Source organism: Myotis brandtii, unplaced genomic scaffold (assembly GCF_000412655.1).
Source record: "Myotis brandtii unplaced genomic scaffold, ASM41265v1 scaffold244, whole genome shotgun sequence".
NCBI lineage: Eukaryota > Metazoa > Chordata > Mammalia > Chiroptera > Vespertilionidae > Myotis > Myotis brandtii.
Window position 1 is genome coordinate 5,085,583 of NW_005359225.1, and position 14,282 is coordinate 5,099,864.

The 14,282-nt window shown below is 35.9% G+C and overlaps 1 protein-coding gene across 6 annotated transcripts in view; it reads right to left on the minus strand.

Annotated features, from left to right (window-relative positions):
• The window catches only part of NUP98 (nucleoporin 98kDa), a 111,359-nt gene that overhangs the window by 50,449 nt on the left and 46,628 nt on the right, over positions 1–14,282 (minus strand). For 5 of the 6 annotated variants that reach the window (XM_014540462.1, XM_005867135.2, XM_005867134.2 and 2 more), the window contains exons 12-13: positions 8,855–8,995; positions 2,776–2,909 (exon numbers count right to left, since the gene is read on the minus strand). In XM_014540462.1, coding sequence (XP_014395948.1) covers positions 2,776–2,909; positions 8,855–8,995 — 275 coding nt within the window. The remainder of the gene's footprint in view (positions 1–2,775; positions 2,910–8,854; positions 8,996–14,282) is intronic. The other variant, XM_014540463.1, reaches the window with a different exon arrangement.

Consider the following 14,282-nt stretch of genomic DNA (forward strand, 5'->3'; position numbering starts at 1 on the left):
AGTGTTATGGTTTGGGGCATGTTTTCCTGGCATGATTTGGGCCCTTTAATTCATGTGGAACGACGTCTGAATAGCACAACATACCTAAGTATCGTTGCTGATCAAGTTCATCCTATCATGTTGATGGCGTAGCCCAACGGAGATGGCTTATTCCAACAAGACAATGTGCCATGCCACGGTGCTCGTATTGTGGAGTGGTCTCAAGAAAATGAGGGAGACTTTACCTTGCTTAGGTGGCCCCCACAGTCACCAGATCTCAATCCAATTGAGCATTTGTGGGACGAAGTTAAAAGAGCCATCAGGCAGCTGGTTCCACAACCATCAAATCTCACAGAACTGGACAGTGCTATTCATCAGGCATGGTGTCAGATTCCTCGCATCACCTTTCAACATCTCATGGAGTCAATGCCAAGAAGAATCGCCGCAATATTGAGGGCAAAAGGTGGCCCAACGAAGTACTGATAGGGTGGTCATAATAATCTGGCCACTCAGAGTGTGTGTGTGGACACACGCACACACACACATATATATCCCACGTTCAAAGGCTGTTAAATCGCATTGTTTACCCATATCTCCAGAAAAAAATCACTTCTACTGTCGTGGTAAACAACCTGCTTCCCTATTTATAATGGTCAGGTCCTCTAGCAACTTCAGCGTGAAATTATAGCTAATTTGCCTACAAACGTTAGGTGGTCATAATAATCTGACCACTCAGTGTATACTACTATATTGAACTATAGTAAATTTAAACACAGGTCTGATCTTCCTGTAACAAGTTCTCAGATAACAAGTTCTGAGAGAATAAGTTCTTGTTTATTTCATTTTGTATCCTCAAAATGAAAGGGACTACTAGCACATATATAGACATCTAAATTATGCCTGCATGAATATCATGTAATTTTCATCTAATCATAACTTACATTTACACAGCACCTTAATAAGCACTTCAAATTCATATTTTGCTTCTCATTATATTTAGTTTCAGAGCTAATTTAAGAACAAGCACAAGCTGAAGGATAAATGACTAAATAATTGCTATATACTGAACTTACTATAAACCACGTTTGCATTATTTTATTAAATTCTCAACATTGAACAGTATTACTATTCCCATTTTATAGATGAGAAAACAGATTCAGGGAGGCAAAAAGACATATCCAATGTTTCACACACTCTAAGTAGTAAACAGACCAAAGACTATGCACCCTATGTTCACTGCAGTGTTATTTACAATAGCCAAGATTTGGAAGCAGCCCAAGTGCCCATCAATAGATGAGTGGATAAAAAAGCTGTGGTACATTTATACAATATCACTTAGCCGTAAAATAAGAAAAAACCTTACACCTTTTGTGACAGCATGGATGAAACTGGAGAATATTATGCTAAGTAAAATAAGCCAGTCAGAGAAAGACAAATACCATATGATCTTACGTATGTGGAACCTAACGAACAAAAACAAACAAATAAAATAGAAACAGATTCATAGATACAGAAAACAGACTGACAGCTGTGAAGAGGAGAAGGGGTTGAGGGGCTGAGTGAACAAGGTAAAGCGATTAAGTAAGAAACAATAACAACAACTCATCAACACAGGCAATGGTACTGTGATTGCCAGAGGATAAGGGGAGTGGGGTGAGGTAGAAGAGGGAAAAGGGAGTATAGTGGTGATGGAAGGAGATTTGACTTTGGGTGGTGAACACACAATACAATAAACCAGTGGTTCTCAACCTTCCTAATGCCACAACCCTTTAATACAGTTCCTCATGTTGTGGTGACCCCCAACCATAAAATTATTTTCGTTGCTACTTCATAACTGTAATTTTGCTACTGTTATGAATCATAATGTAAGTATCTGATATGCAGGATGTATTTTCATTGTTACAAATTGAACATAATTAAAGCATAGTGATTAATCACAAAAAACAATATGTAATTATATATGTGTTTTCCGATGGTCTTAGGCGACCCCTGTGAAAGGGTCGTTCGACCCCCAAAGGGGTTTCGACCCACAGGTTGAGAACCGCTGCAATAAACTGATTCTGTATTGTAGAACTGCACACCCAAAACCTATATAAATTTTATTAACCAATTATGACCCCAATAAATTCTATAAAAAACACCAATAAAAAAACAGAACAGGCTATAATTTTGTTTTTTTAATCCTCACTCGAGGATATTTTTTCCGTTGATTTCTAGAGAGTAGGAGAAGAGAGAGAAGGGAAGAGTGGAGGAGGGGGAGGGAGGGAGAGAGACAGAGACACATCGATTGGTTGCCTCCAGCACGAACTTTGACCAGGAATCACACCCACGACCCTTCGGTTCTAACGACTGAGAAACCCGTCCAGGGCAAAAGACTATGCTTTTAATCACACACCAGTGAGCAAAATATAATGTCTTTGCCACTAGAGCACAAAAGATTAAGACAAAGCTATGTAGAAATCAGGAGAAAAGATTTTGATTTGCCTCTTATGAGCATTATGATTTTAGAAAAATTAACCTCTGGGAGCCGAGCCTTAGTTTGCTCAACTATAAAATATTTGCCTTACATCAGGGCTGTTAAAACATCACAGCCCTTACTTCCATTCCAGCGCTCATTTTACAGTCTTGCAGCAAAAATAATTTATCCCTTGGCCTAGTAAAAAGTGTAAATAAAAATGTGCCTTAAAAATTAATTACATCTAACTTTGCACAGGCTTTATACATAAGAAATGACATTCTGCATATTTAGTTTATCCTTTCTGCGAATAAATTCTACAGAAACACCCTTAAATTTACCTCTTCTTTCTTCTTAGGGTCTGACATGGGATTCCTGAAGAGAGGAGAGTCTCCAAAAGGTGAGTATGTTAGACTGTTGATGTGCTGTTGGAGAACAGCCTGCTGGGCAGCGGAGGCATTTGGATCTGTCAATGCTTTTTACAAAAGAAAAGAAAAAGCAAGATGTCAGTCCAAAGATCCAGGGCATTTTTAGCAAGAGAACTCAAAACTCTTTTTTAAGACTTGGTCTTCAAAATGTTCAGACTCACTCAATGATATTATTGGTGGTGAGTAGAGGAGCAAATTGTGAAGAAATCAACCATCAAATAAACGAATGGGTCAAAAATATAGAGAGGCATTTTATAAAAAACAACATATATAAAACTTTTCATAGGTGCTCATTGCTACTAATAATCAAAGAAATGTACCTTAGAACAACCTTAAAATATTTTTATACCTACCTCATTATCTATCAGTGGCACAGTTACATAAAAAGAGTTAGTCTTTGACATTAAAAACGTTACAAATTGGTTTAGTCTGTCTAAAAGAAACAGTATGACAGTATATATAGCAAGTACTATTTTTACATTTTTCATCCTAGTAATTTAAAACACGGAAATTTAATACAAGGATTTAATTAACCAAGAAACAAAATAAAGGAAAATGCAAATGTTCACTGAACATTATATAATAACCAAGACTTGGAAACAATCTATGTCCAATATTAAGTTAATAGTTATAAAAATAAGTATCTTTGATTTAAATTTAATAAGTAAAATTTCTAGAATTAAAAATATTATGTATATTAAGAATATAGAAGGAGGAGGTAGCATACAAAAAATAAAATGGCTATTTAGGTGTCCTTACAGGTTTATTATTTACATTTAATACTCATATTACTTGAAGTAAAAATTGAAAGGAAAAAAGATCACCCAATTAATCTAATTTTCTTTCAAAGTGTAAGAACAAACATGTCATCACTCACAGAAAATTTAGGGAACAGACAAGGAACAATGATCTACAATTGAACACAGTAAAAAAACAAAATATAAAAAGTCCCATACTGTCTGCATTGTATCGTGATTGATGAAGAAATCGCTTTGCAACATAAATATTTCCAAAAAGACTGATAAAAAAGTATAAATATTTTTCTCCTTTATAAGTGTTAAAAATAAGGCCAAAGTTAAAATGTAATAAGACAATACACATTAAAGAAGTGTCATAAACAAAACATTCTGAAATTGTTAATACAATAGGGAGAAAACACACAACAGCAGTAGCAATAACAAGAAACCCAGAACAGATAGTTAAAACTAAATTTATGACAAATTTAATCAAATCAAGCTATCTTCAAATCAAATGTATTCATTAAATACTAAAGCACTATAGGTTGGTATTTAAAGAGTGCAAATTTGCTCAGAATTGTGAAACCCAAAGGAGATGTCAATTTAAAGAACATATAGTACATCATCTGTATTCAGAAAGTTCTTAAACCCATTTTAAGACTACAGGTAAGAAAAAAATGTAGAAAAGTATATTTTGGTACACAGTGCCACAGTCTCAGCTTAGTGTTATTCTGTGGACTATTCAAGGAGATAAAAGAAAGCTTTAATATTTTTTAAGGACTGTAATATTCACTGGTTAGTTTGTTACTTCAGAGCCAATCACCCATTAGAAAAAGTTGACTTGCACCAGCTGATCCCATCATTTTACTCAAAAGAATAAAAACTTCCTTTAACAAATTTATACATAATTAGAAAAATGTGTGAGAATGTTTTTATTTTTATGTTTAAGTATGAAAATTTCTCTGTTAACTGTATTAATTAAAAATACAGAAGAGCCACCACATTAGCAAAAATAAGAGAATAAGGAAGCATAAGCACTAGTTAAGCTATGCTCTTGGTGTTATATTCAATTCTGATCATAATCATTTGAAAACATATAAAAAAACTACATCACGACCAAATGATTAAAGGGATAAAGTTTAAAAAGTCTTCTGAGAAAAGAATCTATAATAATAAAAGCGTAATATGCTAATTAGACCAGTCGTCCTTCCAGAAGACCTTCTGGACCAAGCCAGAGCTGCAGGGGTGGAGGCAGAGGTGGGAGCAGAGGCAGAGGCGGCCGCTGCTGCTTGAGGGGGGCCGAGCCCCTTGCACGAATTTCGTGCATCGGCCTCTAGTAAACTGATAATAGTTTATCTGGAAGACAATGAAGCTCTGCAAAGAAACTGTAACAGACTGATTTTGCTTAGATATAGGAGGTAATAAAAGTACACCGCTGGGTAGAAATACTATTGAAGGCCGGTTTTGGTTCCTAAACAATCTGAACAAAACAATGGACTAAACTAACCTGTAAGAAAGGCACCTTAACTGAGGTTTTTAGTAAGCGACTCCCCCACAATAAGGGTAGACACTCACATAAACTCTAAAGCACCTTCCAACTCAGATTTTATGATGCAGAGATGTGCATTCTAGAAGTCAAGACAACTACTTTTAAATGGGTAGTAACATTAACATATGCAACTCTAATATTAAAATTTTGGGTAGACATTTTTTAATTGCCTTTAAAAAAAGATGGGATAAGAGAACAGACTGATAGTTGCCAAAGGGGAGGGAGGTTAGAGGTCTGGGTGAAAAAGGTCAAAGGATTGAGAAATACATAAGGTAGTTTACAAAACAGTCATAGGAATATAAAATACAGCATAGGGAATATAGTCTATAATACTGAATAACTATGTATGATGCCAGGAAGTTACTAGAATTATCAGGGAATTTGGGTCAAGGAATACTTTGTAAAAAAATATAATTGTCTAACCACTATGCTATACACCGGAAACTAATACCAAATAATATTGAATGTAAACTGTAATTGGAAAAAAAAAAACATTTTAAAAGACAGGATTATTAAAAACCATTCAGAAAGCTATCCAAGTAAAAATGGCAGGTTATATTTATGCTACCACCTTCTATTGAAAATAATAAAAATAAGGAAAATAAAATAAAAATATAATTTTTAAGGATAAAGCTGATTTGAATGTTCACACAGATATCAATTAGAATTCTAATTCACCCCTTTCCTTCCAATGACCTAAATACAACCTATGGTTAAAAAATATTGAAATATATCTATATAACCCATAATTATAAAGAATTAAGAAAGTAATAAATGATGAGATAAGAAAATATAATATATACGAAAGAACACCACCATCCTCCACCTTATGCCTGAATGCTCAACAGATAGGCCAAAATATCAGAGTGTGTGCCTCTGATGAAACCAAGTTAACACATGAGCAGATGAGAAAATATAATACATACAAAACAACTACAACATCCTCCTTCTAATTCCTGAGGCTCAACAGACAGAACAAAAATATTAAAGTGTGTGCCTCTGATGAAACCAAGTTAACACATGGAAAGAACAAGAGCAACCAGTCTGAGTGCTTACCTCATCCCAGAGTTGACATTTAGAGGACCCTTGGATAATAACTGGTTCCTGGACTAGTTACCTTAAAGTGAAACCTACTGGTAAACAAGCTCTACCCATACACACAAGTAGCTACTGAGCCTTTTATTATTTTATTCTTTTTAAAAAAATATATTTTTACTGATTTCAGAGAGGAAGAGTGGGAGAGAATTAGAAACATCCATGATGAGAGAGAATCATTGATCAGCTGCCTCCTGCAAGTCCCCCACTGGGGATCAAGCCCACAACCCCGGCATGTGCCCTTGACCGGAATCGAACCTGGGACCTTTCAGTTCGCAGGCCGATGCTCTATCCACTGAGCCAAACCGGCTATGGCTATTATTTTATTCTTAAATATAAATGGGAAAAGTCACAATGCATTAAAGAGTAAGACCAAAACAAAACAAAAATGATCCTGAGGAATTAAGGAACAGGAGAACCTGTGCAAACATTAGAATCAGTTTTAGCATTAAAAATTTTTTTAATGCCTATTAACAAATTCAGAGTTTCAAGAAAAAACTGTATCTTTAAGAACCAGATGATTAAAAAAAAAAAAAACTTTCAAGGAACAAGAAAGAATTTTCATATGTTAAAAATAAAAACACAGACCAGCCGGCATGGCTAAGTGGTTGAGCATCAACCTATGAACCAGAAGGTCGTCACAGGCTCGATCCCCAGTAGGTGGTGTGCAGGAGGCAGCCGATCAATGATTCTCTCTTATCACTGATGTTTCTATCTCTCTCTCCCTGTCCCTTCTTCTCTGAAATCAATAAAATATATTTTAAAAATACATTAAAAAAAGAAAAGAAAAGAAAAACAACCCTGGCCAGGTGGCTCAGTTGGTTGGAGCATCATCCCGTACACCAAAAGGTTGCGGGTTCAGATTCCTGGTGAGGATACATACCGAGGTTGCAAGGGGGTTTGTACGGGGCAACTGGTCAACATATGTTTGTCTGTTTCTTTCTCTCTCTCAAAACCAAAACACACACACAATAAAAACATATCCTTGGGTGAGAATTAAAAAAATAATGAAATACATAAAAAATAAAAGCATGAAAAGCTGATGATTTAGAAGATAATGAAATATCTCCTAGGAAAAAAAAAACACACACACAACAAACCCAAGAATTATGATAGGAAAGATCTAAGCAGATCCCTGAAATATCAGGACAAAGGGCAATCCTAAATGCTTGTGGGAGTGGAGGAACAAGTCTCAAAAATCAGAAAGGCATTAGACTTCTCATCAGTAATGATTAATGCAAGAAGGAATACACCAAAAGTTCTGAGAGCAAATTACTTTTCACACCAAAAGTCCATAACATTAAAGTGTGAGAAACAAATAAAGGTATTTTTAAACCTGTAAGTAGTCAGTTTACCTTTCATATATATTTTACTTGAAAATACATTCCAGAAAGCTCAGGAAATAAAGAGGAAAACCCTATACCCAGGACACTGCAGTGCCCACTAAGTAGAAGGGAATATGCCGGAGCAATACTGAAGGCCTAGGAAATAATCAGAGTTCATACTGCTGTAGAGAACAAAGGGATCAAAGAATAAAGTATTCTGGGGTAAAAAAATTCTGAGGCCATCCTTAGGAATTTGGACTAGTTTGGGAAGGCAATTAGGGCTGGTAATGCAAGGAGGGGGGGGGAGGGGAGGATCAGAAATCTCAGGAAAAGCTAGACGGGAAAGGAGTCCTTGGCTGGGTAGCAATGTTTTCATAGTTATAATAAATGTGTTCATTTGCAACTTTTATGCCTTACCCAAAGAAGGGAAGACAGTAATAATTTAAAACAGAACATATTATCAATTTCATTAATATAAAAATATAAAGATGGGGGGAAAAGAGACAAAAATGTTAAGAAAGTACGGGCACTAATATTCTTATTTGACCAAGGGGAGTCAAGAAATACTATCCTCCATTTTTACAGAAGTTAAAAAAATATAATCTGCAAGGGCTTCTCAAAATGTGGTACATGGGTTATGATAGTACTGGAGATTAATTTAAACGTCTATCTATCTATCTATCTATCTACCTATCTATCTCTATTTATGATAGGTGGTATCAATTTTTCCTTTCTGGTAAAACATAATTGTCTTTAAAAAGATATTTAAGTTAAAAACTTAATTTTAAATTAGGAACATTAATAAAGGTGGCAGGCAGGTACCGCAAAAACTGCGAAGGGGTATTCAAATAAAGTATGATAAACACTTCAATATATAAAACTAAACAGGGAATTTAGTAAACATTATATTGGGAGAAATACATAAAGAACACAGGTGATAAATGAACTAAATTTTCATCTATCATTAACAATTTACATTTACTTACACTTAAAGCAAAACACAGCAATATAAGTACATCATTCAGAAATAGGAAGTTAATTATATACCAGATTAATTTAAAGCTATAACAAAAGTGGTTTCTTTGGGTGAGTAGGTCTGAGAATGGGGAAGGAAGAAAGACCACGATCTACTACAAGTACTTCTGCGCTACATAATTATTCAATGACATGTATGCCTGTACTGCTTTGCTAAGGATGAACAGAGGTAAAGTGGGAAATCAGGTCAGCAAGTTAAGTATTAGCAAGAAATAAACTAAGAAAAGCCTTCTAAAGTGACTGAAACTTACCTACTGGAGCCTGGGGGGCTCCAAAGCCCAAAGTGGCTGTCGAGGTATTAAATCCAGGGGCCCCAAAGGCTCCTGTACCAAGAGGCCCTCCGATCTTAGGTTGGTTGTTCCCAAACAAAGATGCCTGTCCAGCACCAAGAGCTATGGAGACAAGAGGAAAGAAAAATGCGCCACAGAAGATCCTTTGAATGTTGTACCAGAGGCCAGTTACTTAAAAATATAATACATTTGGAAAATTTATAATTTGTTGACCATTCATTTCAACAAAAGACCCAATATAGTAAAGACTAACTATATGCCATGCACTGTGCTGAGTACATTATAAATGTCATAAGCAAAATATTTAACCTCTCTGTATTGTTTCCTCAACTATAAGATAACACATAACTTAGATATTTATCCTAAGATTTAAAGTAAATACATATTAAGCAAGTAGATGGTAGATATTAACACTCTTCAAATAGTAACTAGTGTCATCTCATTTAATCTTTATAAGCATGGAAGTAGGAGCTATTAACTTTAGACTTTTATAAAAAACTAAATGAATAAAGACTTAATTTTAAAAAAAAGTTAAATGCCTTGTGATAAGATTACCGAAGAGAATCAAGTTTCAGTACGAATCAGATCGGATGGAATAAGAACTTATTTTCGCCCTAGCCGGCTTTGCTCAGTAGTTAGAGCATTGGCCCAAGGACTGAAGGTTCATGGGTTGGATTTTGGTCAAGGGCATGTGGTTGCAGTCTCAATCCCTCAGCACATGTAGGAGGCAACCAATCGATGTGCCTCTCTCTGTCTTTCCCCTTCCCTTCCACTCTTAAAAAAAAATCAATGGAAAAAATATCCTTGGGTAAGGATTAACAACAACAACAAAAAACTTATTTTCACCAGAGGGAAACCCATAGCAGAAACGTGTAATATTTTAAAGCCAAATAATTCTCAACTTTGCAGAAACGTGTAATATTTTAAAGCCAAATAATTCTTAACTTATGGATCTTGTCAGAAATGGTTTTTAAAGTATGAATTAGGGAGAATTCACTTATTTAGAATAAGTTACTCGCATATATTATTTAAAAGATTTCCATCTCCTCCTCCTCAAGAAGTTATTGGCAATTTGGAAGATCTAAAGTTCCTTCTAAGCTGGGTGGGGAACATACAGCCCACTAAATCATTTAATCAGGCCCTGCCAAGGCATTAGGAGTAAGTTAATTAAATGTTTAACCAAATACAGCGGGCTAATTTTTAAGTTGATAATTTTGTATGGCATGTGAATAATGTTATAAATATCCCAATAGCCCTTGGTAGGAAAAAGGTTCCCAATCCCTAATCTACACCATCAACACATCTTTTTTTTTTTTTTTTTAAATGTTTTTATTGCTTTCAGGGCAGAAGGGAGAGAGAGAGAATCATGAATGATGAGAGAGAATCATCGATTGGTTGCCTCCTGCACGCCCCACACTTGGGATTGAGCCTACAACCCCGGCATGTGCCCTGACTGGGAATCGAACTGTGACCTTCTGGTTCATAGGTCAATGCTAAACCACTGAGCAATACTGGCTGGGCATCAACACATCTTGACAGAGATATGGGTTACCAGGAAAATCACTAAAATCATTTCAAAGATATAACAATTGGAAGTTAAAAATATCAAATGGGAAATGCTTTGAAATCATAACCAAAAAAAGAATAGAAAGTTTATACTCAGAAAATATACACTCTAAAATAGTGAGGGTGACTACTAAATGGACAAAATATTCCCTAACTGTCCAATTTCAGTAATAATAAGAAGAAAACAATGTAGCAATGGGATTATTTCACCTTAAAAATCCTATTCTGGAACAGAGACTAAATCCTAAACCATTAGAATTTGGTGAAAATTCCAAGAAAAACTAAAATTATATTACTCTCTCAAAGGACATAGTTGTTGGCCAAATTTCAGGATTCTTTATTCTTCTAGATAGCAAACACATCTTTACTCCCAAATAAAAACTTAGATGAAATCCACAAACATATAAAATGGATAAAAACGTCTGTTCTGAATGGGTATGTATTTCCCTTACCTTTGCAGCAGCCATGAATAAAGAACCAACAAACATTCTAAAAACCACTATGTTTCAATAACCCACAAAAGTATAAAAAGATATTGAGAGGTTCAGGTGACCTGGAAAGGGACTGTCACAAAATGGCCTGCATACTGTTAAAATTTATTAAGGGAATGATGTATTTTATCTAGCTCTGTCTTATAGTATGCACAAGTAGCTCTTGATGCTTAATGAAAGGACTTACCAGGGACATTCTTGAGTATGAGAATGTCAATTTATGAAATGTTCTGTATTTATGATTAGGTGGAGAAGTCATAAGGAAGATATATGGGGGCACCATGGTAATAGAGATCTCAAAAACTCCACAAAAAAGTGAAAATAATTATATTCCTTTTGAGATCTTCTAATAAATTTTAGAATTAGCATGGGGTAGATTTTTCTGTGTATATCTTAGTATAACTATTGACTTTATTAGCTGTACCCTTAAACTTATTATTTCATAGGAAACTTTAAGTACTAAAACTTCTTAACATTACTACTAAGGAATTACCAAGAAAATGGCATGCCATTGATAATGTTGATAGTTAATGTCACTATGAAGAAACTGATATGCCCATGATTTAATGAGAGTTCCTTCATCGAAGCACATGGGGGAAAGGGGACTTTAATCACATACCAAATAATATAAAATATTTTCTATTGATTGATCACTTAAATCTAAGTGTACATCAAATCTTTATTTATTTATATATATATTTATATTTCATATTTCTAGTCAATTATGCATGAAGTAGGCAGAGGCCTATGTTACAGGGAAATTTACTTCTTTTGAGGTATGAGTTTGAATCTCCATCACTGAAAACAAGAAGCTGCACAGGAATACCGATTTACCTAATGCCCCCCAAAAACTCAGCCCAAAGCTATAGTGTTATTCTACTTATGATACCATGAAATGCAGAGTTCATGAATGTGGAAGTTTATATACAGTAGTCTCCAGACACATTCCTCTCAAAGCTAAAAATCTGCTTTAGCAGATGTAATCAATCACCAAAGAATTCCAATAGCATGTGCTTGGTCTTATAATTCTCATTTCCCTATATGATCTGCTGCTAAGGTTGGGGTTTAAAATTCTTTATTAATTCTATTTACCTTTTAGTTTATGGGAGCAAGGCATGAATTAGGAATATATAACAGTAATAAAAATGCAGTTCATTGTCTGTGAGGTAGAACTCTTTAAGAAAAACAAAATATATTCAAACTAATAAAAAGGCTGAGATATTATGTTATGGTGGAATAGAAGACAACAGCATCACAAAAGAGGTGATAGAAAAGTTTATAATCTTGGTCTACGAGGGAAGGCATTGCTAATCATAACCTGCAAGACCAAAAAGCCAAAGAGGAGAGAATGACAATTTTGACTGCGTAAAAATAAGACTTGTATAAGATAACATGAACAAGGTAAAATAAAGAGTTGGTGGAAGTATCTATAAGACATTAGAGCAGCATCTTACCTAGGCCTTAGACTTGTGGTTACTATCCTGTCTAGTGTCAAAATTACCCAGGGGGAAAAACTCTTAATCTGACCACACCAAAGCTAATTTTTCCTCCGGGATTAAAAGAAAACATTTACGTCACATAACATATTCTTCTTAAGTTTAGGAGTCACATTGTACAAAAAATTTTTTAGTTCTACATGTGGTAGAATTTAGGTAAGTTTAAAAGCTCAAATGAAACTGTCATACAACCAAACAGAATATCCACAAAATATAAAGCACTCTCAGAAATTAAGAAAAAATGATCACATATTATTAAATAGGGAATTCGAAGATTAAAATGGCCAGTAAACATACATAAGGATATCCTTCACTGCTAATCAGTGAAGTGCAAATTACAATATACCAATTTTCACTATCATGCATGTTAAGATGAAAAAGCCCAACAATATAGAAAAGGTATAAGAAATAAGCACTTTTATATAATGTGAACAAAAAATGCAAACTGGCATTCTTTTTAGAAGGCAAATGGTTAGCAATACTGACCAAAATGTAAAAAATCTGTGTCTCTTCTGACAGAATTTCAATTCTAAGAATCAATCCTATATAATACTAACACACAAAATTATATCACAAAGATCTTTATTAATGCATTGCTAGTAATATCAAATAACTCAAATGTCCATCGAAAAAGGAAAAGTTAAATAAATCACAGTGTGTGTATGTATGTGTATATACTATATATGCGTGAGCACACACACACGCACACACACACTAAAATACTGAAGTTATATTTAAAGAATGAGTTAGCCCTAGCTGGTCTGGCTCAATAGATAGAGCGTCGTCAGCCTGTGAACTGAAGGGTTCCAATGCCCGGGTTGCAGTCCAGTAGGGGGCGTGTAGGAGGCAGCTGATAAATGATTCTCTCTCATCACTGATGTTTCTTTCTCTCTCTCTCTCTCTCTCTCTCTCCCTCTCCTTTCCTTTCTGAAATCAATAAAAAAATATATATATTTTAAATGAGTTAGAGCTATACATATGAAACAAAAGAAAAAACACATGCCAAAAATGTCATGGAAAATGAAAACAAGAAACACAGAATCCTATCTAATAAAAGAGAAACATGGTAATTAGCCATACATCCGCTACCCTTCCCATTGGCTAATCAGGGCGATATGCAAATAAACTGCCAGCGAAGATGGCAGCCGGCAGCCATGCACTGAAGCGAACAGGGAGGCTTGCTTGCTACAGTGACAGCGGACTCGAACGTTCCCCGCCTGACTTGCCGGCCTCTCAGCTGCAACTCTAAGCAACTATGTTGCAAATATAGAAGCTAAACAAAACCCCAGAAACCTGCTTTAGTCAGCCAGGCTTCAGCCAGCCAGACTGCAACATTGTATCAAATACAGAAGGTAAACAAAGGCCAGAAACCTGCTTTCAGCAGCCAAGGCCTCAGAGCTAAAGCTGGCCCAGAATAGAAAAAAAAAAAAAAGAAAAAAAGGAGCGGTTGGGAGCTTCAGTCACCTGCCAGCCTGAAAACGGCCCTCAGCCCCTCAGCCAGACTGGCCAGGCACCCCAGTGGGAACCCCCTCCCTGATCCAGGACACCCTTCAGGGCAAACCAGTCGGCCCCTACCCGTGCACCAGGCCTCTATTCTATATAGTAAAAGGGTAATATGCCTCCCAGCACCGGGATCAGCGGAGCCAAGAGGCCTCCCGGCACCGGGATCAGCGTGACAGGGGGCAGCGACCAAACCCCCTGATCGCACTGTGGCTCTGTGTGTGACAGGGTCGGGACCACAACCTCCCTATCCACCCTGCTCTGTTCGACACAGGGGAAGGTGCCCCAACCCCCTGATCAGCCCTGCTCTGTGCCTGATAGGGGGGAGCTCCCCAA